Source organism: Bombyx mandarina, chromosome 17 (genome assembly GCF_030267445.1).
Source record: "Bombyx mandarina strain Sakado chromosome 17, ASM3026744v2".
NCBI lineage: Eukaryota > Metazoa > Arthropoda > Insecta > Lepidoptera > Bombycidae > Bombyx > Bombyx mandarina.
In genome coordinates this window covers 16106412-16130665 of record NC_143223.1, presented here as the reverse complement: position 1 = coordinate 16130665, position 24254 = coordinate 16106412, and the positions used below count along the sequence as shown (strand labels likewise).

The 24254-nt window shown below is 36.6% G+C and overlaps 1 protein-coding gene across 1 annotated transcript in view; it reads right to left on the bottom strand.

The window, feature by feature from the left end:
• LOC114248060 (uncharacterized) overlaps positions 1–23836 on the bottom strand; it is a 96971-nt gene extending 73135 nt beyond the window's left edge. Inside the window, exon 1 of the mRNA XM_028181177.2 lies at positions 23610–23836. Within this exon, the coding sequence (XP_028036978.2) occupies positions 23610–23640 (31 nt within the window). The 5' untranslated portion in view covers positions 23641–23836. The remainder of the gene's footprint in view (positions 1–23609) is intronic.
• Between the last annotated feature and the right edge of the window lie 418 nt (positions 23837–24254).

Genomic DNA, 24254 nt, shown 5'->3' with positions numbered 1-24254 from the left:
TCATGTTTTATGATAATTGAAACGAGATTATCCAATAAATGAGCTTTACTGCGAAATTATATTATGGAATATAAACCTGGTAATTAAAGCATGCAACAAAAAGTTTTTATTGCTTTATATAAGTACTAAAGCTCGCAACCGTGATATTAAATGATTACGTAGCCCATAGACATGACGACTTCAATTTAGTTACTTTGTAAGATGAGGTATAAGTTTAAGTTGTATTGCTATTCTAACCTTAAGCCGAAACGCATTCCCTCTTAGCAGCAGGAAGGAATAGAAATATGTGGGTTCGGACTCACGATATGCCTTATCAATAGAGAGCAACGTGTACAAACATCCATATATGCAATAAAAAAATAATAAAAAAAGATGTGTAGTGTCGTGGGACACCGGATAAGAACAAAGCTCCTCATTATAAAAATATTAATATTAAGTTATATTCGAGGTATAAAGTAAATAATTATTCGGGTATACATGTTTTATTATGATTATTTTATTGATAAAAATAAAATAATCGCAAGGGGGAACCGCCTGCATTATCACGGTATCCCCCACGCCAGGTAAGTATGAGTTAGCAAGAGAAATACGAGAATGTCTATCAACTGTGTAACATCTCGTCACCGCGATTCAGGAATTGTTGAATTTACATGCAGCGACATCTGTTGATAACAAACTAAATAGAAAAAATCTTACGTTACGGACGTTTTTTCCCGGTTAGGGTACTCTTCCGCATCGTTCAATAAGGAACTTCGCTCCTAAAGTGAAGCAAAACTATTACCAAACAACGCAGATTTTCGTTCCCTAGGAATGAATCCAACTCGAAAACCATAATATCAATTCATTTACTCTCAGATATATTTATACTCCTAGCTTCGAGATTACAGGATTTTTTTAAGTCAAAATTAGGCGTTAAGACAGGGAACTGTCAAATTTCAAATCCACCGCTATTCATCACGCCGCGAATCCTGAGGAAGGCGATTTTAATCCGTTAATCCTATCGTCCCGCAACAATGGATCAACAGTAATCCGCTCAGAAAATCGTTTCCACAGAAAAGTGAACTTAGGTTTTCACGATCGTTTCATAACAATTATAATAATAATCTTTAGTACTTTACTATTAAAACTACTTTAAGGGTTTTATTTCGCGTTTAATATTTTCAGTTTATTAATTCTAGACGTTTCAGATACTTAAGAGTTTTCGTAGTCATGGACGAATATGTTGTTATATGTCGACACTTGAATGTTGTGCTTAATTATAACCCATTCACATTAAAAAGATTTCGTGATGTTCCGTTGCAAGCAAAAAGAACTAACATTATCTTGAAGTTTGACTTGGGTTTTCATCGTCGCGATAAGAGGATCGCAGGTGTTAAAAAATCGCCAATCATTCTCTGTGAAAGTTAGTATGTTTTTTTTTCAGTGGTTCGCGCTCTGTACGTGGAATCAATTTGTTGTATTTAAAGACTACTTGGATATTATCCTATGTCCCATGACTCGCTCCAATATAAACGATTGCTCTCATTCTTCGAAACATCGTGCCACATGGCGTCGCATCGCGAGAGCATCGGTGTCGCAGGATTCGATTGATGCATCACCACGACCTCTCTGTCAAGAGTGTAAAACTAGGAAGAAGAAGAAGATTTTAGTCCATTGTTGAACGTAGGCATCTCCAAAGACACGTCACGCGACCCGATCCTGGGCCTATCGTCTCCATCCACCGCCCGCTATTCTGCGCTAAATGTGTCTACAGCTCGCGATAACCGAAAGAAACACTACTTTCCTATTTATTTTTCTCAAAACAACATCACCCGTTCATCTCATTTTATTCTGACAGTTCAATTATCCTTCCAATCTTGATTACTGCAGGCAATTATGAGCCCGCATGGGTTGGTTTCAGAGTTCTGCCAAATCTCTCATACGTAAAATTTTGTGGTTTTTATTTTATTACACGATATTACTTCACCATAGCAAAAGCTTTCGTGAAAACGAGTTAACTACGTATTTAATTAGAAACATCGGCATCTGCGTGTGGGTTTGAGCGCCAATTTACCGCATCACACGATACCAGTACTGCGGACGTCCTACCAATTATACTGATGAAATCTCTGTGATTATTTTTTTAGCTTAATGGTCGATTGTGACAATCACATTTGTATAGCCATACTATCGTGGCCAGAACCCACAAATATTGTATACGAAACACTTCACGGTATATATATTAATTTAGGGTATACAAAAAATTCCATCTTTCTGGCGAAAATTCAACAATATATATCTTCAAGAAACTAGTAAATGTCTCAGCGCTATTAAGTGTATCTCGATGGACATTCTCGAGTTACTCCGGTCCGTTCTTACAGATAATTTGATCTTCGCCCGGAGGGACAAGTTCACATCAGTTTTATAAGCATCTTGGCCCATTAACCCAAGTTTCCTTGGATGCAGTACGGCTTTTGTTTATAGTTGGAGGATTTGGGTCTTAAGAACTTACGACCTTACCCGTTAGGGTGTTGGATTTAAGATTTAAGCACTTACTCATCAAAATAACGGAAACATTTATATTTTATAGTTATATTTGCAGCATGCAGTTTGATATCGACTTTCTTAGTCTGATTTTTGCTGCTTTAATAGGCAGATAAGACAACATCCTATCCGATGGTAGTGTAAAGCCAGTGCCTACCGCTAATAGACTCCTTTCGGATATTGTTCGATTAAGAACTTGTCGTTCTGTGATTATGAAGAGTATAACACCAGAAAAACACAATAAATAACCGAAATATCTCCCGTAAACTTCAAAATCAACACGCGACCTCCACCCCTGCATCCTCGGGGAGCACTAACTTTTATTTTAACATAAATGAGGACACGACACCGTGACGGGAACGTAACGACAGCGGACGACCGTTGAATCTGCCCTGTAGTAAATTTCATTTTACTCGCTCTGTGGGATTTGCTTGAAGCATACAGAAGTAGTTTTATATTAGGACAGAGTATTGTGAAGCTCTGAATTTATGGCCTGTTTTGCTTTTTTTTTAAGAAGTTACTCCGAAGTACTTGTAAGGTTCGCTTGGTGAATTTGCATACAGCTTTTATGAGGGATATAAAATAAAAAGTTTGCTTTAGAAACAGGGTTTCTCGATAAAATTCTTTGTATATATTACAACAGGCTTTACATAGGTTTATTGGATATCCAACGCTTAGCGGGATATTTTTATTGCACTAGAAAGCTGAACGAGCTCCCCTCTACCGGAGTCTAAAAACTTGTCAAAGTCAATAGTGTGAGCGATCTTGAGACATGAGGTCGATCTTTCATTTTATCATATCACGGCTCCACTTTTAGAGTAAGATGAGTTTATAGAAATAGCGACTACTGAGGATTCTAGTAACACAAAGAATCTTCTCTTTATAGCTTTTTTTTCCTACCTCTTCTGTAACTCGAGGGGCTATACTAGATTCACCTAATTAGTAGGTGAGCTCACGGGGCAAAAACCTGTTGACGTTGCTAACACTGACTCTAGCAAGAGCAGTGCTTCGTAGAATCTACCATTGGATCGGAAACGCGACCCACTGAGAAGATCCGGCGAGAAACTCAAGTAGACACATTACCTTCACTTTAATTTCTTATTTAGTAATTGATGTTGCTAACACTAACCCTAGCAAGAGCAGCGCTTCGCAGAATCTACCTCCGGATTGGAAACGCGACCCACTGAGAAGATCCGGCGAGAAACTCAAGTAATCATATTACCTCCCCTTTAATTTCTTATTTAGTAATTGATGTTGCTAACACTAACCCTAGCAAGAGCAGCGCTTCGCAGAATCTATCAGCGGATCGGAAACGCGACCCACTGAGAAGATCCGGCGAGAAACTCAAGTCATATTACCTCCACTTTAATTTCTTATTTAGTAATTTTAGCAGAACAACCGTGGTACCAACACATCTGGGAGCTTAATGCTTAACTTCAACTGCATAAGGTAAAAGCTCCTAATACGGCGGTAGTCAAAATCGCTTCCTATTACGGTGGTATTTCTATTTTCGACATTTATTCTTGTTTTATTCAGTTTAAGCTCACCAAAACGGAATCTATTTATTCTAAATCTATTACTTCATAACATAACTGACATTTTCAAGTGTAGCATATAAACAACACTACAAGATCTATCAGTTTGTAGCACGGTATCAACGTGAGAGGAGTTTCCATACAAACGCGGAACAAAAAAATAAGTACACTAATATTTAGAAACTAAGTTTTTTGTATTAATAAGTCGTTCAACTTTGTTAATGTGTTATTTATAGCATTTTCCTACTATTATACTTACTTTTTAAATAGCTTGTTTCATATATGTAACTCATTTTTTACTCAAAAAATCAGAAACAAAATACCGCCGTAATACGGTACGAATTTTATAGATTAATCCTAATACGGTGGTATAACTCCGAAATAGGAAATATACTGGGCATATTTAATTGTTTATAACTTTCAATTTATTAAGTTATTGAATTAGTTCCAAGTTTAGTTGGAATAATTATTAATCTTGTAAATTAGAAACCATATTCTGCGGTATGTATTATTCATTAAAAATCTAGTTAAATATGAAAACTGTCGAGTGCAAAATGTTGGTTTCTTAGAAGGGGTAAAAATAGGAAGGTGTATTTTAATTAATCACAAATCATTTATTTTGTATAACTGTTGACTTGAGTTTTACACATCTGGGCCAAAAAACTGTTATCGTTTGATTAAGTATTTACATTCTTTGTTTATCGAAATTTTGATGGGTCAGAATTAGGATTAAAAAAATACGAGTAGTTTTCCTATTACGGTGGTAGTTATTTCCAGGTAACTCTGTGTTAGGTTCTATGATCTCCTATTACGGTCATATTCATAGAACATAAAATTATAAGTTTTAGGTTTCCATAGAAATAATAGAAAGGTTATTTATACTTATTTTACACAAAAAGATAATACAATAAAAACAGATTTAAAGAATGTCTAAATACTATGTACAAAGGCGAGCTTAATTCTTCATGAGTTTTCTTCCAGCAAACCCTTTTCAGAGAGAAATACGATGTATAAGAGGGGAATAGTGTACAAGTGAAAGGTTATTAAAATATATTAAATACAGTGGATTTCATTAATAACGACCTCGGTTATAGCGACGTCGAACTTACGTCCCTTGAATGTAAAGCATACTTTCGTAAGAAATTCATTCGGTAAGAGCGACTTTGGATACTATAGCGTCAATTTCGGGTATAGCGATTTGTTTTTATGAACCATTTATGACAGATTCCCAGAAATCCCGTACAGAGAATTTCTATTGAGTCGGTAAAGGCACAAAGACTCATTCATAAAACTATTAAACTTTCTTATCTTTTGTTTACATTCACAGATGACCATCTGTGAAACATTCACAGATGGTCAAGCAAATGCTTTGTTTGTTTGTTCCTAAGCAGTCCTCAATAAATTTACCATTAAGTAATTCTATTTTGTTCATCTTAAATATGTATAGCTCTATTCAGACAGCAGTGGCAGCGGCCGCCGCATCAGCCACCGAACATTTTTATCCTTTCAAGCGATACTGATCTATAAAACAATGTAGATAAAGTTTAAAATTCTTTCAAAGCTGAAAGTGCTCTTCGCAACTTTTTTTTCTCCTACCAATGCTGATAGCCTTGGCAGGCTATTTCAGCTTCCCCTTGACGTGTAGATGATCTCATGGGGCTCAAACCGGGAGTGTTGCTAACAGTGACCCTACGAAGAGCAGTGCTTCGAAGCATCTACCACTGGATCGGAAACGCGACCAACTAAGAAGATCCGGTGAGAAACTCAGTGGGCTGCGTCTATAGGTTGATTTCTTCTTCGAGTTCTTCATCGCAAGCGACGGGTTCGGCGAGGACGGTAACCGGTGCTTGAGGTACCTAAAACACCGTTAATGGATCGGGAAGATCTGTAATGACGTGCTTAGGGCGACGTCGACTGTTTACCATTCGGTCCACAAGATCGGGTAGGCCTTCGCATCGCTGTCGGCCGTTGCCACCGATGTCTGAATTGAGCCGAAAACTTCACTTACCTTAAGTTTACCATTAAGTTTAAGTCTAAAAAACCTTAGTTACTCCTTATATCATCAGCTATCTATTAGTGAAAGTCTCGTCAAAATCGGTCCAGTCGTTCCAGAGATTAGCCGGAACAAACAGACAGACAGACAAAAATTGTAAAAAATGTTATTTTGGTGTATGTACCGTATATATATTTATATGCATGTGGTAAAAAGCGGTTATTTCAATATTACAAACAGACACTCCAATTTTATTTATGTGTATACATTCGAAATTCTCTAGAATTCTCATGTTAAAATACAATCCAAATCACTTTTAAACGCGGTAAAAATGTACTCTTCTTTCCGAGCAGACCTGTGTGAATGCACTGTTATACTTACTAGGTACATTTGTATTATAAATTTCATTAAAAGTGGTCAATTAATGCAAAACTTACAATTTAAGTTCTTCACATTTATATTATTTACTTAAAAAATATTATATGTTCGGAACTTAATAAATATAATTTCTGACCCTCTGTATTAGGAACCGTCTACCGCAGTAATAGGCTCTGACCTCAATCATACCTCCGTATTAGGGAAAATCGACCCGGCTATTTAAAACATTTTTTTAAATAAGTAATTTCTAGAAAAGAAACATAGACTCAACAGTAATACGAAATTTAAATTCCATTTTTGACGATGAAAATTTTTTCCATCTTTAGAAATACTTACAAATGCTTATTTTTCTTTCTTACTTTCAAATTTTGCGAAATACCTCCGTAATAGGCGCTTTTACCTTAGCTTAGGAGCTTCAATTCAGTGGCATAGCGGTATTTGCTTTATTATATAGTTCTAGTAGGCCTAAGTTGAACTTTTAGTCTTCTTTTGTCTCGTACGGCAACCGGCTTCAGTGTATAGATTATACAATTGTCAATTATTAAACACGTGCCTACTTTAATATACGAAAAATTAAATGAAGAGAAATTAAATAGATTTGACTTACCTGTATCGCGGCGATAAATCTGAATAAAAAAAATTGATCGAAAAAATATTTGATGAAATTAAATAATGTCTCATTAATAAATCCCAGAAATAGTGTATCTATTGTACTTGACTTTGCTTCAACGAATAATTAATTTTTCCAGATCCACTTTCACCAAAGCCATGGTGAACATAAGGTTAAATAAGTTTGTCTGTACGGTGTCCGATTCTCAGAATACAGGGTATCTTAGTTTAGAGGACGGATAACAAATCACATAATTTGTAAAAAATATATTTGGATGTCCATCGTACGCTCACCAACATAACTGTTTAACTTAAGACGCGAGGCTACAGTCAAGCCGAAAAGTGAATTTAATCCATATCAATCATTTAGACGGCGTTACCACCGCGTGCGGGCCCACAGTGTGCCCATTCGTGCGTATTAGACCTCAAGCATACACTCGTATTCAATGCTGCTATTTTCGGTACAGAGCTCAAAACTATCCGGCTATTACAAAGGCTGTTAAGAACATGCATAAAGACATGTCAAGGCGCAAGCATGAGCTTTGAAGAGGGTTTACACAATAAAGAAGGCTTTGTGTGAAGCATTATTCTTTGTAGGGCAATTCAATTTTGGGTTTATTTTACATGAATTTGCTTGTTTTGTGCTAAATTTATTAAGTTTGGTACCGTAAGCTCGCAGGTACATTGACCAGCTTTATTAAGCTTTTGCTTTAATTCCATAACAGCTTGCCAGTCAATAACCAGACAGACTCTTATAATTTAAGGTACCTTGATCTTTTTTTTTAATTGCTTAGACATCTACAATGATGATGATAGCATGTAAATGCGCCACCCACCTTGAGGTATCAGTTCTAAGGTCTCGGTATAGTTACAACGGCTACCCCGCCCTTCAAACCGAAACGCATTACTGCTTCACGGCAGAAATAGGCAGGGTGGTGGTACTTACCCGCGCGGACTCATAAGAGGTCCTACCACCAGTAATTACGCAAATTATAATTTTGCGGATTTGATTTTTATTACACGATGTTATTCCTTCACCGTGGAAGTCAATCGTGAACATTTGTTGAGTACGTATTTCATTAGAAAAATTGGTACCCTCCTGAGATTCGAACACCGGTGTATCGCTAAATACGAATGCACCGGACGTCTTATCCTTTAGGCCACGACGACTTTAATCTGAAAACTAGACGATAAATAATAACTTAACCGCTATCACAAATTACAAAGTAAGTGACACTTTATCATCATACTCCAAGATGACCGGCATTCACTTTGCGGAGACGATGAGATCACATATTCAATTAACTGTATAATAACTGTTTCGTTGATGCTCTCTTGATACCCGTTTGCATATTTTCGCTAGTAACAAAAACATTCTAGTTACAAACTAACAGTGGATTATAAGCAAAGTTCTACTTTCCAAAAGTTATTGAAAAAAGTTTGTAAAAAAAAGGATAAACTTAATAAACTCCTTATTTCAGTTTAACGGAGCTTTCAAAGTTAGCGCGAACCGGATGGGAATTATTCTATAGTTGACGGTAAACTTGGAGCTTCCTGTTTAAAAAGTTGGCCTATAGTGTGGGAGCTTTTTGTTGGCTGTTTTTTCGTTGATATTTTTTTAAGTTTTCCTTGTTGTATGTATATGTATTTTTTAATGGCACAAAAAAAATCAAAGATACATAAATATTAAGCTATCCTTAGGCCGGTTCATGCGTAACTCCATCAAATTGATTTCATAGGTTTTTGCCATGACCATCACAAAGCTTGGCTTCTCGTGATGGATAGTTTCATAATGATACAACAGATTCTCAAAATATTTCTAGGATCTGACATTTACATTATTTTACATTGCATTGACTGCGAGCTGTGAACACTCAATAATTTCGCGTTATATCTGATAGCTTAGAATCTGGAATCTTTCTCATAAGAAGTACAACTGACTTTATAGACCGTATTGAATTCTTTTTTTATTGCTTAGCAGCGTGGACGAGCTCACAGCCCACCTGGCATTAAGAAGCTGTCGGAGTCCATAGACATCTACAACGTAAATGCCACCACCTACCTTGAGACCTGTGTTCTAAAATCTCAATTTTAATAGTATAACCGCTGCATAACCTTCCAAGCCGAAACGCATCACTGTTTCCTGCAGAAATAGGCACGGTGGTGGTATCCATTCGTGCGGCCTCACAAGACCTCCTATCACCAGAAATTACACAAATTACAATTTTGGGATTTTCATTTTATTACACGATGTTATTCCTTCATCGTGGAAGTCAATAGTGAACATTTATTAAGTACGTATTCTATTAGAAAAATTGGTAACCGCCTGCGAGATTCAAGCACCGTTGCATCGCTTCATACGAGTACACCGGACGTCTTGTACTTTTTCCGTCTTATCCTATCCTATCCAAATCCTATCCTATTCAAAATCAACTATAAGTTGATAGCACATATAATACAAATATAGTATAGTAGAAAACACTTATAGTTCATTTTGAACGACTCTATATAGAAATAAGTATGTATCTGGTACTAATTCGTGTGAACTCTACCGGACCGTGGTTATATTGAATCAAAACTTTAACTGAACCCAAAATCTAAATATTATTCTGAGTGAGTTTGGTAGTAATTCAGTTCTCAACGTTAACAATAACAGAGTTATTACTTGACATACAAACACGCTCGTAAACTGACCAGGGACTTAATTTTCAAACCGTACCGCAATTGCTATCGCTTTTAATCCATGGTTCATAAAAGTTGTCCTATTGTTTTAAAGTCTACATCGTCATTGGTAACTGTCGTTTATGGACATCGACAATGTCATAGCCAGCGTAATGCTAAGAATTATTTTACTCTTTTTCCTTAGGTTCTGTCACAGTGCTCAAGAAACAAATAACACCTAACATAAATTAGTATTCAACAAAGGAATTGACGCAGAGCTGATTAGTAAAATGTTTTGGCGAAATTATCGATATGGATGGTGTATGCTGAGGTAGTAAATTAGTGCTACTAATAGCCAAAACCGTTGTGGCGTATCTTTTGATAAACCGCCTCGTCTTGTTTGTCTTTTTGTTCGAAGCACAGTGAGTGCTGTACTATGGGAACTAAATTTGAGTCCTGATCAGTAAGTTTATTTGTTATAGAGGTTTTTATAGCAAAGATGGATAAACGAGCTCACAGAGCAGTTGGTGTTAGTAGATTCCGGAGCCCAGACATATCACAATGTAAATTCCACCACTTATATTCAGATATATAATATAGACCTATATATTTCATTGTATCGTATAAAAGCTATCCGACCCTTCAAATCGGAGCGCAATAACACCCTCGCAGCCGAGATAAGCAAGGTGGTAGTACCTACTCATGCGTCTTACTACCAATAATTTCGCAACTTAGAATTTTTTGCGGGTTTTTTATTTTTATTTTTTATTGCTTAGATGGATGGACGAGCTCACCGCCCACCTGGTGTTGAGTGGTTACCGAAGCCTATAGACATCTACAACGTAAATGCCGGCAATCACTTTGAGATATGAGTTCTAAGGTCTCAGTATAGTTACAACGGCTGCCACATCCTTCAAACCGAAATGCATTACTGCTTCACAGCAGAAATAGCTTGCCTATTGCGGGGGTACGCGACCTGTGCGGACTCCCAAGACGTCCTATTACTAGTAAATATAAAGTTAAAATATCTCGATGGCTATAACGTTTTTGAAAACATCCTCTAGACTTCACAACTCTGGACCAAATACAGTGTGAATGTATTTGTGGAACGACTACACAGTCGGGCATAATGTCGTAATTCGATTCTGAATATAGATCCAAATGTAGTGCAGCCATCTCCTTCGATTTTCCTGCATAACTAATCATAACATAAGTTCTATCGCCACGCTGCTTTGGATTAATCTCTATTTCGGTTTACCTCGTTTTTTGATAAATGTACCAACACCAATCAGTGAAACCGACAAACGTCCAATAAGTAGGCTGATTTATAAACCAACTTTTGCCAAATTACGTCGTAAGATACAAAAAATGCATGATAAATTTTGAGGCTACAATGTTCATAACCACAGTATGGATTTAGCAGCAACCGTCTAGGTAGAACAATTTCAAGTTATTTGGAGGACTTTGTAAAAGAGGCAACGAAATACAATTAATTAAATGAAAGTAGTGGAAATTTAAAAATATAAAATGAACATGAAACATTTAAAACTATATAGAACTGAATTATTGCAATAATATAAAATCTCGTATACACAGGAGTATTTAATGAAAGAAGCCCTAGGATATTAAAGGATTTATATTATACGTGCATTTACATAATAGTATCGATGCGCTCCAGACATTCTTTAGTGTCAAGTCGGTTATGAGGTCCACGGTACTTTAGTATTACTCTTTGTCATTATTCAGTTACTGAACCACTGGGTTCATCCACAGTGTGTTTCCAGAGTTTTTTATTGCCACGTACCATCTGGCTTTAAAATTAGCTGCCCTCGACGGTGTTTCCCGAGCGCTATGATTATGTCCTTCTTCAAACGAGGTTTGTGGAGAGTACTTAAGTGTAGGCAGCGGCTTGGCTCTGTCCTGGCGTTGCTGAAGTCCATGGGCGACGGTAACCACTCACCATCAGGTGGGCCATATGCTCGTCTGCGCAATAAAAAAATATTTTGTTACCCCGGTATGTCGTACTCAACACGGCCGTATCAAAATATGCAAGTGAGCGAGATGAATACGCGGTCGCACTATCATTTCTATTGGCCCAACATTGGAACACCCAAAAAAAAATAGGTACCAATAATAGTAAACAAAAAAATAATTTGCAAACCTTCTTGTTTATTTAGTTATCGGTCGGACATTAGAACGGACATTAATAATTCAGAAAACCAACTGATCAGATGAATAGGGTTGGATATTCTGTAAGCAGTTTCATTTTGAATAAATAACGAAGGTTAATAATTAAGTTTATAGGGTTCCCAGAATCGTTTCGAACTATTTCTGAGCTACTGTTGTCTACCCGAACTGTCTTGATAACGACCTATATATCAGTTTCAGATTAGGGTCACTAGCCCACATTTTAAAATCTCTTCTCTCTTGCTTTTGGTCAATTTGAAATGGCCGTTGTGTAAGTAGTTTTAGCATAATTGGTAATTGTATTTGGGGTTAAATTTTCTCTGTGACCTGAAGAAGCATTACACCACTGAGCGTGAGATTTTGGAGATTCTGGTTCGAAAATATCACAATTATCTCATTCGGCGGGGGTTGTAAGCAGCAGCTCTATAAAGAGACGAATATGATGGCCGTTGATTATGGGTAGCCAAAAGATGAGCAAAGATGACCAAGGTGAGCAATGTCTCACTTGGGGAAAATACGGAATACCAGACTCGTAACACCTTGGCAGCTTTCTTCCAAATTTTATTGCTGTTTTTTCAAAGCTATTGTCACAGCCTAGTTTCCTTTGAATGATTGCAAGAGCTCATATAATTCACGACACAAATACGTTACCTACCTTGAAACATACAAATTTTATTATAATGGTAGCTATTTTGATATTCTGATCCGCTTGAAGAGACAGAAGTATCTCGAAGAGACAATTTGAGGTCGTCGTGGCCTAAAAGATAAAACGTCCGGTGCAATCGTATCTAGCGATACAACGGTGTTCGAATCATTTTTCTAATGGAATATGTATGTAACAAAGGTTCGCGATTGACTTCCACGGTGAAGGAATAACATCGTGTAATAAAAATGAAACCCGAAAAATTATAATTTGCGTAATTACTGGTGGTAGGACCTCTTATGAGTACGTACGGGTAGGTACCACCACCCCGCCTATTTCTGCCGCGAAGCAGCAATGCGTTTCGGTTTGAAGGGCGGGGCAGCCGTTGTAACTATACTGAGACCTTAGAACTTATATCTCAAGGTTGGTGGCGCATTTATGTTTTAGATGTCTATGGGCTGATCACAGTTAATGAACACTGCACTGTATTGACATTGAGATATTTTATGACTTACTAGCTGACCCGGCAGACTTCGTACTGCCTCAATCAACAAATAAAAGACCTAAGCTTTTGTATAAAATAATCTTCAAACAAACAAAAGGAATCCGTCCGACGGGGGACACATCAAAGGAAAAACAAAATTGTTATGTTTATTTAATTCCGAGCATTTTCATATTTATCTACTTAAACTTTCTCTGGACTTCCACAACTAATTCAAGACCAAAATTAGCCAAATCGGTTCAGCCGTTCTCGACTTTTAGAGAGACTAACGAACAGTAATTAATTTTTATATATATAGATAGATTATGACTTATTCCATGATTGACTTAAAGTCAACTAGACTCCAACTAGAAGTCTCGTTCTAAATTGTCATCATGACAAATAGTTACCAGGGTTCGGAATGCTGTACTTTCTGACCGCATTCCATTCCATAACGAGCTATACTGGGGTGCGCAGTGCAAAGTTAATCTCCAATCCGACGTGACGATAATTTGAATAAGCCAGCACCAACGTTTCTTTTTTCGGCTCTGGGGCGTGAGGATGATGATTTGGCAATTCACGAACTCCAAACAAGGCAAAACCTTTCAGATTTTTTTTCAAACATTTTTATTTTGAAAATTTATTTTTGGGTTGCCTACGAAAAAAAATCGCAGTCATCGAATCTAATACGTGCTTACATTTTAGTAGAATTCAATTTTATATCATTAATTTCGTAGGAACGCAATCTCCGTGATACTGACTCCAAGCTTACAGCTCGTATATACCAAAGACATAACTTTAATGTAACATCAAGGAAAATGTTACGTATTTTATGCACCAAACTTTCTGACAAGTTAAGTTTACCGTGAAAGCGTCTATGTGATATCGCAAAGAGCTTTTGTATCGGCTGTTTTGATCACTAAAACTTTGTTACTTAATAATGAAAATGTTTTATGTAAGCTTAGTTAACAAAACAAAAATATGTTCACTAACTAAGATTTATTGTTATTCGCTTCACACCGAAAATTATAATGTGTTCACATTGGCGTGAAGAGACGGACTCTGAGGAGATCTGTGTGGGATTCTCTAGTGTAGTATTGCTTACCCTTCAAACGAGATCCGACGAACGCTTCGAAGCATAAATAAGTAAGGTGATGCAAGCAACCACACTCAACTTTTTATTATTTATAGCATAGATGGCTGAACGAGCTCACAGCCCACCTGGTGTTAAGTGGTTACTGGAGCCCATAGTCATCTACAACGTAAATGCGCCACCCACCTTGAGATATAAGTTCTAAGGTCTCAGTATAGTTACAACGACTGTCCCACCCTCCAAACCGAAACGTATACTTCACGGCAGAAATAAGCAGGGCGGTGGTACCTACCCGTGCGGACTCACAAGACGTCCTACCACCAGTAATTACGCAAATTATAATTTTTTGGGTTTCATTTTTATTACACGATGTTATTCCTTCACTTTTTATTTATTTTTCGTACTATCAAGATGAGTGAATCTAATGAAGAAATTCGATACATTTTAAAATTTTACTACAGAAAAGATAAAAATGGAAGGCAAGCCGCGAAAAAATTGCGATGTTTATGGACCTAGTGCAGTGTCTGTGAGAGTAGCACAAATTTGGTTAAGAGCGTTTTCAATCCGGAAATTTTGATGTCAAAGTTGCACGTCGCTCTGGTCGCCTTATTACGGATAAAATCGATGCCATTTTTGAAAAAGTGAAGCAAAATCGGCATATTAGTAGGGGCATATTAGTGGGAATTGACCACAAAACAGTTTCGGTGCATTTAAAGAAAACTGGGTACACAAAAAGCTCGATATTTGGGTACCTCACGAGCTCACTGAAAGGAACCTAATGAACCGTGTATTCATTTGTGATTCTTTATTACGACGTAATGAAACCGTACGACAAGAACGTGCGAAAAAGGTCGTGGTCAAAGGCCGGTCAGGCTTCACAGACTGTGGCGAAACCTGGGTTCACTCGCAACAAAGTTGTGCTGTGTGTGTGGTGGGATTGGAAGGGCATTATTCATTATGAGCTATTACCATCAGGCAGGACCATCGATTCTGAACTGTACTGCAAACAAATGATGAGATTAAAGCAAGAAGTTGAGAGAAAGCGGCCGGAATCAATCAACAGAAGGCCACTCAGCAAAAACTAAGAGAGTTTGGCTGGGAGCTGTTAATGCATCCGCCGTATAGTCCTGACCTTGCACCTTCAGATTTCCAACTGTTTCAAAAATCAACGACCATAGACAACAACCCGGCCTCTCCACACCCCGATACATCAATAAATATGATTCTTAACCATTTCATTCACTACCTTTCGGGATAAATTCGTCATTTAGTTTTCTACTTAATTTTTTATTGCGAACACTTCAAAACCAATTCGCTACAAGCGACGATTGGAAATCGAAATAAATTTGTATCCAAATAAACCACATTATATACAATTTATATGTAATAGAAATGTATTGACTAGCGGCCGCCCTCTGAGTTCCAATCAGGTAAAAACAAACGAGAACCCTATAAGTTATAAGCTTTACAAACATCGACCCGAGGGCTGTTACCCAAATTCATTTGTTTGATTTTTTGCTGTGGACGGGTATAATGTTTTCCGCAACATTTTATTGACCCACTACCAGCAACCTTTCATCCACATACGGCGCAGAAAGCTGGCACCCGAAAAAAATTGAAAAGGCTCATCTTCTCCTTCTTCTTCTTTGTCTCCACCTTATCCCACTAGGCAGGGTCGGCACAGCGAATTTTTTTGTTCCATTCTCCTCTATCAGCCGTCATCTCAACACTCATTCCTCTTTCTTTTCTTTCGGTCGACCTCTTCCCCCTGTACCTGGCACTACCATTTCCATACGTCTCCTAGTCACAGACGTCTCCTCTCTATGCATCACATGTCCACACCATCGAAATTGGAAAGGCTCATCGTGACCGGTAATACCTAAGGCAAAAGACCTAAACGCTGAAGCCCGTGAAAAGACTTAGAGAGGTAAAACGAGCCCACTAACAAGTCTATCTGGTGGAATGGCACTGGACTCCATAATCAATTCAATGCTACTTCCACCCATATTGTGATATGAGTATAAAATGTTGATAGCCTTGACTGATATTGTCGGTTAAGTTATAACTGTCTCCTCCTCCTCCTATAAAAAGCTCTTCCACTGAACGGCATCAGAGTTACGGCCTTTCTTTGAGATGGAAGGATACCGGTTGGATCTTGCCGCTTAACCAATACAGGTTGATAAACTCGATGGGGTCAGTCAGTGAGGAGGACGATGGATGCTGCTCGATAGCTGCTCGAGTGCCCTTGGAGGAAACCTAATAGATCACAACTTATGATACGGCATATAGGTAAGATGTGAAAACATAACAAACAAATAGTACAATTGAGGTATTTGACCTCATGTCTTAAGAAGGATGACGATATTCTTATCTCATATCTATGGCTCCAGTAACTAGTTAAAGCCAGGTGGGCCGTGGGCTCGACCATTCAATCATTTAATTAATCTATATCTTTATATTAAATAATAATTAATATGTCTTATTTATACCTTTAAACGAGCTATTCTTATATATATATTCAGATTATATATATTTAATCTGAATCTCGGAAACGGCTCCAACGATTTTTATAACATTTAGTATACAGGGGATTTCGGGGCGATAAATCGATCTAGCTGCGATTTATTTTCAGAAAATTTTGTTTTATTCGTGTTTTCAATAATCAACTTTATCGATAATCAACTTTATGACTCTTCCCGACATCTGTTGACGAATAATAGTACTATTTTTCATAATTGAGAGCAACTAACTGCTTTAAAGACACAATAACACTAAAGCTATTTCAACAGATGGCGTTGTTAAGCCACCCGAAGCCAATGAGTGTTTGGTTTAAGGTTAGACCAAGAAAACGAATTGTTTATTTATATTATTTCTGTCTTTTTAACTCACGTTTTCACATAAAAATGCCTAAACAATCTTGGAATATTTCATTATTTTATCAATGTGTAATTCGTATTTAAATATAATTTCTAAAAAACGGTCATCGTATAGTAAAGAATAAAAAACAAACTCGCTTTCGCATTTAGATATAAATTTAACATGCTTGTCAGCTAATTTTTTCCGTATGTTTCTGTCATTAACAATAGAATAAAGCCAGGGCCAACCTGTGTTTCAACAACCCTAACAAAGAAGAGAAATTTGTATTTATTTCACCAAAAGTTTCGAAGGGCTGATACGGGGTTGAGTTTTTGTTCATATAATACTTTGTAAAAGCAATTTTTAATTTCAAATTTATATCGTGCGCGATGTTTTTGCGTGTAAGTTATAATGAGTTGAAAGGATAAAAACTATTAGTGACTTTTCTATTTATATAGCAAATAATAATCGTGTCGATTTACAAGATCCCGAGTTACAAATTTTCTTCATTGTTATCTACGCCAGAAAACAATAAAGGAAACATCCGCTCAGAATCGTTTTATCAAAAGGCAAATTATTAATGAGGCGACTAACAACTTATTAGGCGATTAACTACATGGTTCCAAAAAAAATCATTTGGTAGTGGTTAAATATTTTAGCAACAATTATATTATAATGAGCTACAAAACATAAGATCTATAATAACTAAATAACGGCTGCCACTATAAGATAGTAAATATATTAAACAGGAAAAATGAAATAATATGTGAGGTATTAAAAATAATGACTTGGCAGCTAATATTAACAGTGGGATATCAAATATTGTATTATAGTAACTATTGGCTACCATATAAAAATACACTTTCGGGCAGTAATTTCAAGCAGCTATAAAAATCAAAACGGGTCCCAATTTTAAGTATTAGAAGATTTAAAAATCCTAACTGGTTCTTAGGAGCAGCAGCGACTCCTTCACCGACTACTAACAATGCTTTGGAAGCTTTCAACAAGTCAATCAAAGATCATAATACGATGCGGGAACGCTTTCCCTTATCACGATTCCTTACTGTGGCAAGCGAGATGGTTACACAGTGGTCTAATGATATCAATGAAAATTCATTCCCAGAAACTCATAATATTGAATTAAAAGAATGGACAGAAGGATATTGTTGGGCAAAACAGAATGTTAAAGTAAAGAAAAAGAAATATCTGATTGTAATAAAAAAGTATATTTAGTACCTAATGAAGAAGTTAAGGTTACGGGCATGACATATGATGAATCATGGCATACATTTGATGAGTTCAAAGAAAAAAACTTCGCATTTTGGAAAACCGAATTACCTAATGCAGGATGGAAGCAAGGCACATGCACTTGTCCTCAATTCTTTAAAATATACATCTGTAAACATATATTGGGTATAGCCATACGGCTAAAACTAACCACTCCACCTTTAGAGGCAAAATTGATTCCGATTGGACTCAAAAGAAAACGTGAGCGCCCTACTAAATCAAAGCCTGCACTAATATTGCAATAGCTTTTTTTGTTAGTTGTAGTACTTTTTATCTACCTTGATATAGCTACTTTCATTTATAATGTTTCATAAATAAATAAAGATAATTGTTCTACTTTTGTGCCTTTTACTGTTTACCATTAAAAAAAAAAATAGTATAGACCAATTATATTTTTTGCATGCCGCAATTTGCATTATTTAGACCTTATAAAATGTCGCAAAGAGTATGTTTTTTATAACTTTGTGCATATTTTATTCTCATCTCAGTTAATTTTATAAAAAATCTCATTGTATAATATATAAAGGCCTATTCTCTACTTTATATTCGCCGCCAAGTTGTCGCCTAAATAAATTCAGTTGCTTCACCAAAAAATCACTGCCAATTTAAATTTAAATAAAGCGAATATAGCGAATAGAATACAATATAAAGTTGCTACTTTATACTTAAAATGCTATTTTACTGTAGCTGCCTAACCCATTATTTTTGCTACCCGTTTTAATTATTTTTAAAATCCTAAACGAGATTAGTTTGTCGCCGCGTTAAATACATGCCTTATCAAAATAATGACTGAAACAAAATGAAAAGGCCCTTTGGTTTTAGTGTATTACTAACGAACTATGTATTATCGAACTATTATGTATTATTAACTTTTCATTTTTCATTATTTTTATTATTATTATTTTTTGACTTGTTTTTTTCTATTATTGTAAATATTTTTAATTATTTAAAAATTTTTTTTTTTTTGAGAAAAACAAAAAAAAAGCCCGCTTAGTTTTTTCGCCCGTTCTTCTCAGGACTGTGGCTTTTTTTGGCACCGGTGATAGAGTTAACATTGTTATTTTTATTTTGACATTCAACAAGTGTGTCATACTGACATCTAAGTTGAAATAAATGATTTTGAATTTGAATTTGAATCGTTTATAGAAATGAAACAAGTTGTCATAATTCTTGGTTCCTTAATGTGTAACACCATCGTTACTGTTCCACAATGAACAAAACGGAATCCACTCCAGTCTAAAGTCGCACACACAATAATATGCCTCGTGAGGAAAAGATCTGAAATTGATAAAAAAACAGGCCAGGGTATACACACATCAAGCACTACGAGTCATTCGGGACCGTCTTATGGGGCCGCAGAGTTAATTAAACATCAAAACGTATAGACCGCCGGTTCGATCTCCCAGCACGTAATGGGTGCCGGTGGAATAGACCGTAGCCTATATTGTTTCGCGAATTCGCAATCAGATTTAAGCAAATTCGTTTATTTTGTTTTGACGCTGGGTTATAAATACTGTATAAGCTATTATATGTATGTATACGTGATTGTGTGTGTGTGTATATACTTACTTAAGTATATATATATACACTTTTTATATACTTTTTTGTGTATATATTTGTAGCTTAATATAAATTTCATTGCACCTACCACTATACACTCTGCACTACCTTTGGTTGACTGGTAGAGAATGCCTTAGGCATTAAGTCCGCCAATGTAAATTTTACATGAAGTGTAATCTTTATCTGTTCGTTAGTCTCGCTAAAACTCGAGAACGGCTGGACCGATTTGGCTAATTCTGGTCTTGAATTATTTGTGAAAGTCCAGAGAAGGTTTGAAAGGTAGACAAATATGAAAATGTTCGGAATTAAATAAAAATGACAATTTTGTTGTGTCCCCCATCGAACGGATTCCTTTTGTTTGTTTTAAGTTTATTTTATACACAAGTTTAGGTTTTTTATTTCTCGATTGAGGCACTAGAAAATCTGCCGGGTCAGCTAGTAAATAAATAAAAATAAATTTGCCACTTTATACCAATTAAAAAAATACTATCTCCTTTTCCTTACCTAATCGCTGGTCATCTAAAGGGCTATTCCAGCTACACTCCGACTAGTAGAGCTCACGGGCTCAATCTGAGAGAATTGCTGAACACTAGCAAGAGCAGTGCTTCACTGCATGTACCACAGATCAGAATCGCGACCTACTGAGAAGATCCGGCGAGAAACTCAGTGGGTAATTTTCTGTATACTAAACGACAATTTCATAGACCTAATAATACCTGACATGTGCCTACCTTTCAAGCCGAAGCGCACTTGTGGCAGAAATAAGTAGGATTCGGTAGGTTGATACTACATATAATACCTATCTCTTACTGGCGCCTAAATAACCCTAAGTAATTCTAGCCGAGTCGCATCACTCCATGGGATTCACAGCGCGTTTTCTCCTCATTCTATTAAATCTAATCACACATCAAAGCTTAAACCATCGTTGCTTAATAAATACTACATGGCATAAATTACATAACCTAAGTTTATATATTTGTATAATTTACTATAATATATAATGTATCTTGTAATATGTATATATAATTATATGTAATGTTTACTGTATGCACTAGGTTTGTGTTCCTAATTCTTCTTTCCTTCTGCGGGCCTACTGGAAGAGATTTCAACATGAAATAAGTAGTGCCCTTGTACTCTGTATCCGTATTGTCGTGTTTCTTCTAACAGCTGTGTGTAAAAAATATAATAAATAAATAAATAAATTGCATAACGTAACATCAGTCGGCTTGGATAATAAAATTGTGCACTATAATATACTCCTTTGATATATACTCCTTTGACAGTGAGTGGCTGTTTCACGCGAGACAGGCCGTACCGTATTTAGTACCGATCCGAATGCTGATGCGTGAGACTTATGAGACAAATGCCCCATAATTAATGGCAGCACTATCATATTGAGGTCTATGAACTCAAGTAATCGTAAAACCCCAGATAGCTTGTTAGGTCACATTAAAACAAGAATAAAGGTGGTATGCTTTTTACGGACTCGAAAGGATCTGTAGCATGTAACGCTCCTACCACTTGATGGTAAGAGATCACCGTCAAAAACATGGACAAATTAAAATCTAAACGGCCACGGCAAAAGATACTACAAGAAAAGTTAATTCATTAATAATTCTAATTAAATATCTTCCGGTCGTGTAATTAACATGAAAAGCTTAAAGTTCGTAACTTATAAAAGCTTATAACGTTTAATTTTTTTGCATAATAACTGTAAACATAAAAATGTGAATTAAGAATTTAATAGTCCTAAAGTCGTAACTGTTATCATAAAATACATTAAATTAATAGGTTTTACTGTTGTGAAATGAATGTTTAATGTAGAAATACGATAAGAATTTGTGTCTATGAACCAAGAACGATGCAAATGGAAGAATTTGATTCGAGTCCTACACCTCCATAAGAGGGTAATTGGAAAGAAATAAGTGTCTATGAAACAGGGTTACACGTCATAACGGATCCACCCGATCCATTAACGGTGTTTTTAGGTACCACAAGCACCGGTCACCGTCCCCGTAGCTTGTGACGAAGGGCTCGACGAGCGAACTAACCCATAGACACAGCCCACTGAGTTTCTTGCCGGATCTTCTCAGTGGGTCGCGTTTCCGATCCTGTGGTAGATTCTGCGAAGCACTGCTCTTATTAAACCCAGTGTTAGCAACACTCCCGGTTTGAGCACCGTGAGCTCAGCTACACGTCAAGGCGAAGCTGAAATTGCCTCTCAAGTCTATCACTATAGGTAGAAAAAAGAAAACAGATTTGATTTGTCCCGAAATCTATTTCTACCGCAATTACGTAAGATCGAACACATCGATGCTTCGTAGTAGTAAGCCCATAAAAATCAGGGATCACAGTGCAGCTATTGCGAAAAATTTCATGAATCCGATTTTTATGGTTTTCAAATGATGCGCCAACGATGTGCAGCGCTTTATAGGATCGTTTATATCGTATATTACGCGATTCCCTATTTATTATGTGGCCGCTGGAGAATGCGTTTTTGGCGGTTCTAGATGAGACAGTAGATGTAGCTTGAAAGCGGCATTGTGTTTGTGACGAAAAAATAATCATTATCATCTTGCTTCACTAAACGTATTGTTATAAGTCAATGCAATTAATGTTACAAAAGTGTATATCGATAACTCCAACTATTAAATTAATATTTTTTTTCTTAAGAACAAAGCATTTGCAGATTGGTGGTAGGACGTCTTGTGAGTCCGCACGGACAACCTCCCTGCGTATTTCTGCCGTGAAGTAGTAATGCGTTTCGGTTTGAAGGGCGGGGTAACCGTTGTACTGTTCAAAGTGAGACCTTACAACTCATGTCTCGAGGTGGGTGATGGCATTTACGTTGTAGATGTATATGGGCTCTGGTAACCACTTAACATCAGGTAGGCCGTCAGCTCGTCCACCCATATAAACAAAAATGATTATCTACGGAACACGTGTTTTTGTATTAAATCTGTTAGCTTTGTGACGTCTGCCTGGAATACCATCAGTCCATCACTTCCTGTGTCTACTGTGAAAGGGGCTTAAGCAGTTCACCGAAGAATATGTAACATAGACACAGCCCACTGAGTTTCTCGCCGGATCTTCTCAGTGGGTCGTGTTTCAGATCCGCTGGTAGATTCTGCGAAGCGCTGCTCTTGCTAGGGTCAGTGTTAGCATCACTCCGGTTTGAGCCCCGTGAGCTCAACTACTAGCTAAAGTTACGCTGAAATAGCCTCTCGAGGCTATCAGCTTAGGTAGGAAAAAAAAGCGGTGCTATTTTACTAATTTGCCTAGTACGATCTTCAGCTATCTTCAACTAGCAGGGCATATTGTAAACCCGGAAGCGTAGACGCCTCTATCCTGCTTGTTACTGCCGGCAGTCGAAGCAGTCATGGATTTCGGATGAAGGGTGGGCCGTTACATAATACAATTAAGATTTCGACTTCACGTCTCAAAATGAAGGTGACATAGGCTTCATGATGTCTATGGGCTACGGTAACTACTTAACACCAGGCGGGCCTTGAGATCGTTTATTTATATTTATTTTCAAACTATTTACGACTTTATGACTCTAATCTAAAATTGTATTCACTTATTTAGCCTCAATGGGCTCTATTTGGAAATATTGCGACTAGTCATTTAAAAACACCAAAAATGTACTAATTATAAAAAAAAATTCAAAAATTTTTACGAAAAAATTATCGGCTCTGGGCAACAAATAACAAGATTAAGTTGTAAAGTTAAGGTTTCCCTGGACTGAAACATTCTCGTGGTCACCGTTATCATTAAATGACTTACAGTTAAATTAAACTCACCAATGAACACGCTCAAAATGATCAACAGCATTTTAACTAATTGAAATCCACAATTATTAGCACTTAAACCACATTTTTACTAAACAAAACATCCATGCGAAACTCATACACTTCACATTTCGATTAAAAAGCACGTGACTTACTATTTTAATTAAACACGCGGGAGTTCGCGTATTTTCAGACTGTAACGACACGACCGTGCCCCACGCGAACCGGATTGAAACTGAATTCAAATGTCAAAATGATAACATTCGTCGGTGTTTTGTGTTGCTAGGCTTAAAAATTTAAATTGGTATTTAAATATTCTGGAACAGTATTTTATTCTTATTTTGGTTAATCCTAAGAGACTTGGTTAAGTTCCGGCGTAGAATAGTTTAAATTGTAATGTGTTCGTCACAATAAAACGCTGTGGAACACACGGTAAAGTAGAATCTTCACGACGATAAATTCATAATTATATCTCAAAATGGGTTTCCTCTAAAGTATGTAAATCAATGACTTTCTGTGTATATCTGAAGACACTATAAACTATAGAAGAAAATGCCGATATATCTTTATGTACATTCCTTATACAATAATAAAGATTTTTCATTTATTTTTGTTATTATTAATTATGTTTTTTGCTTAGATGGCTGGACGAGCTCA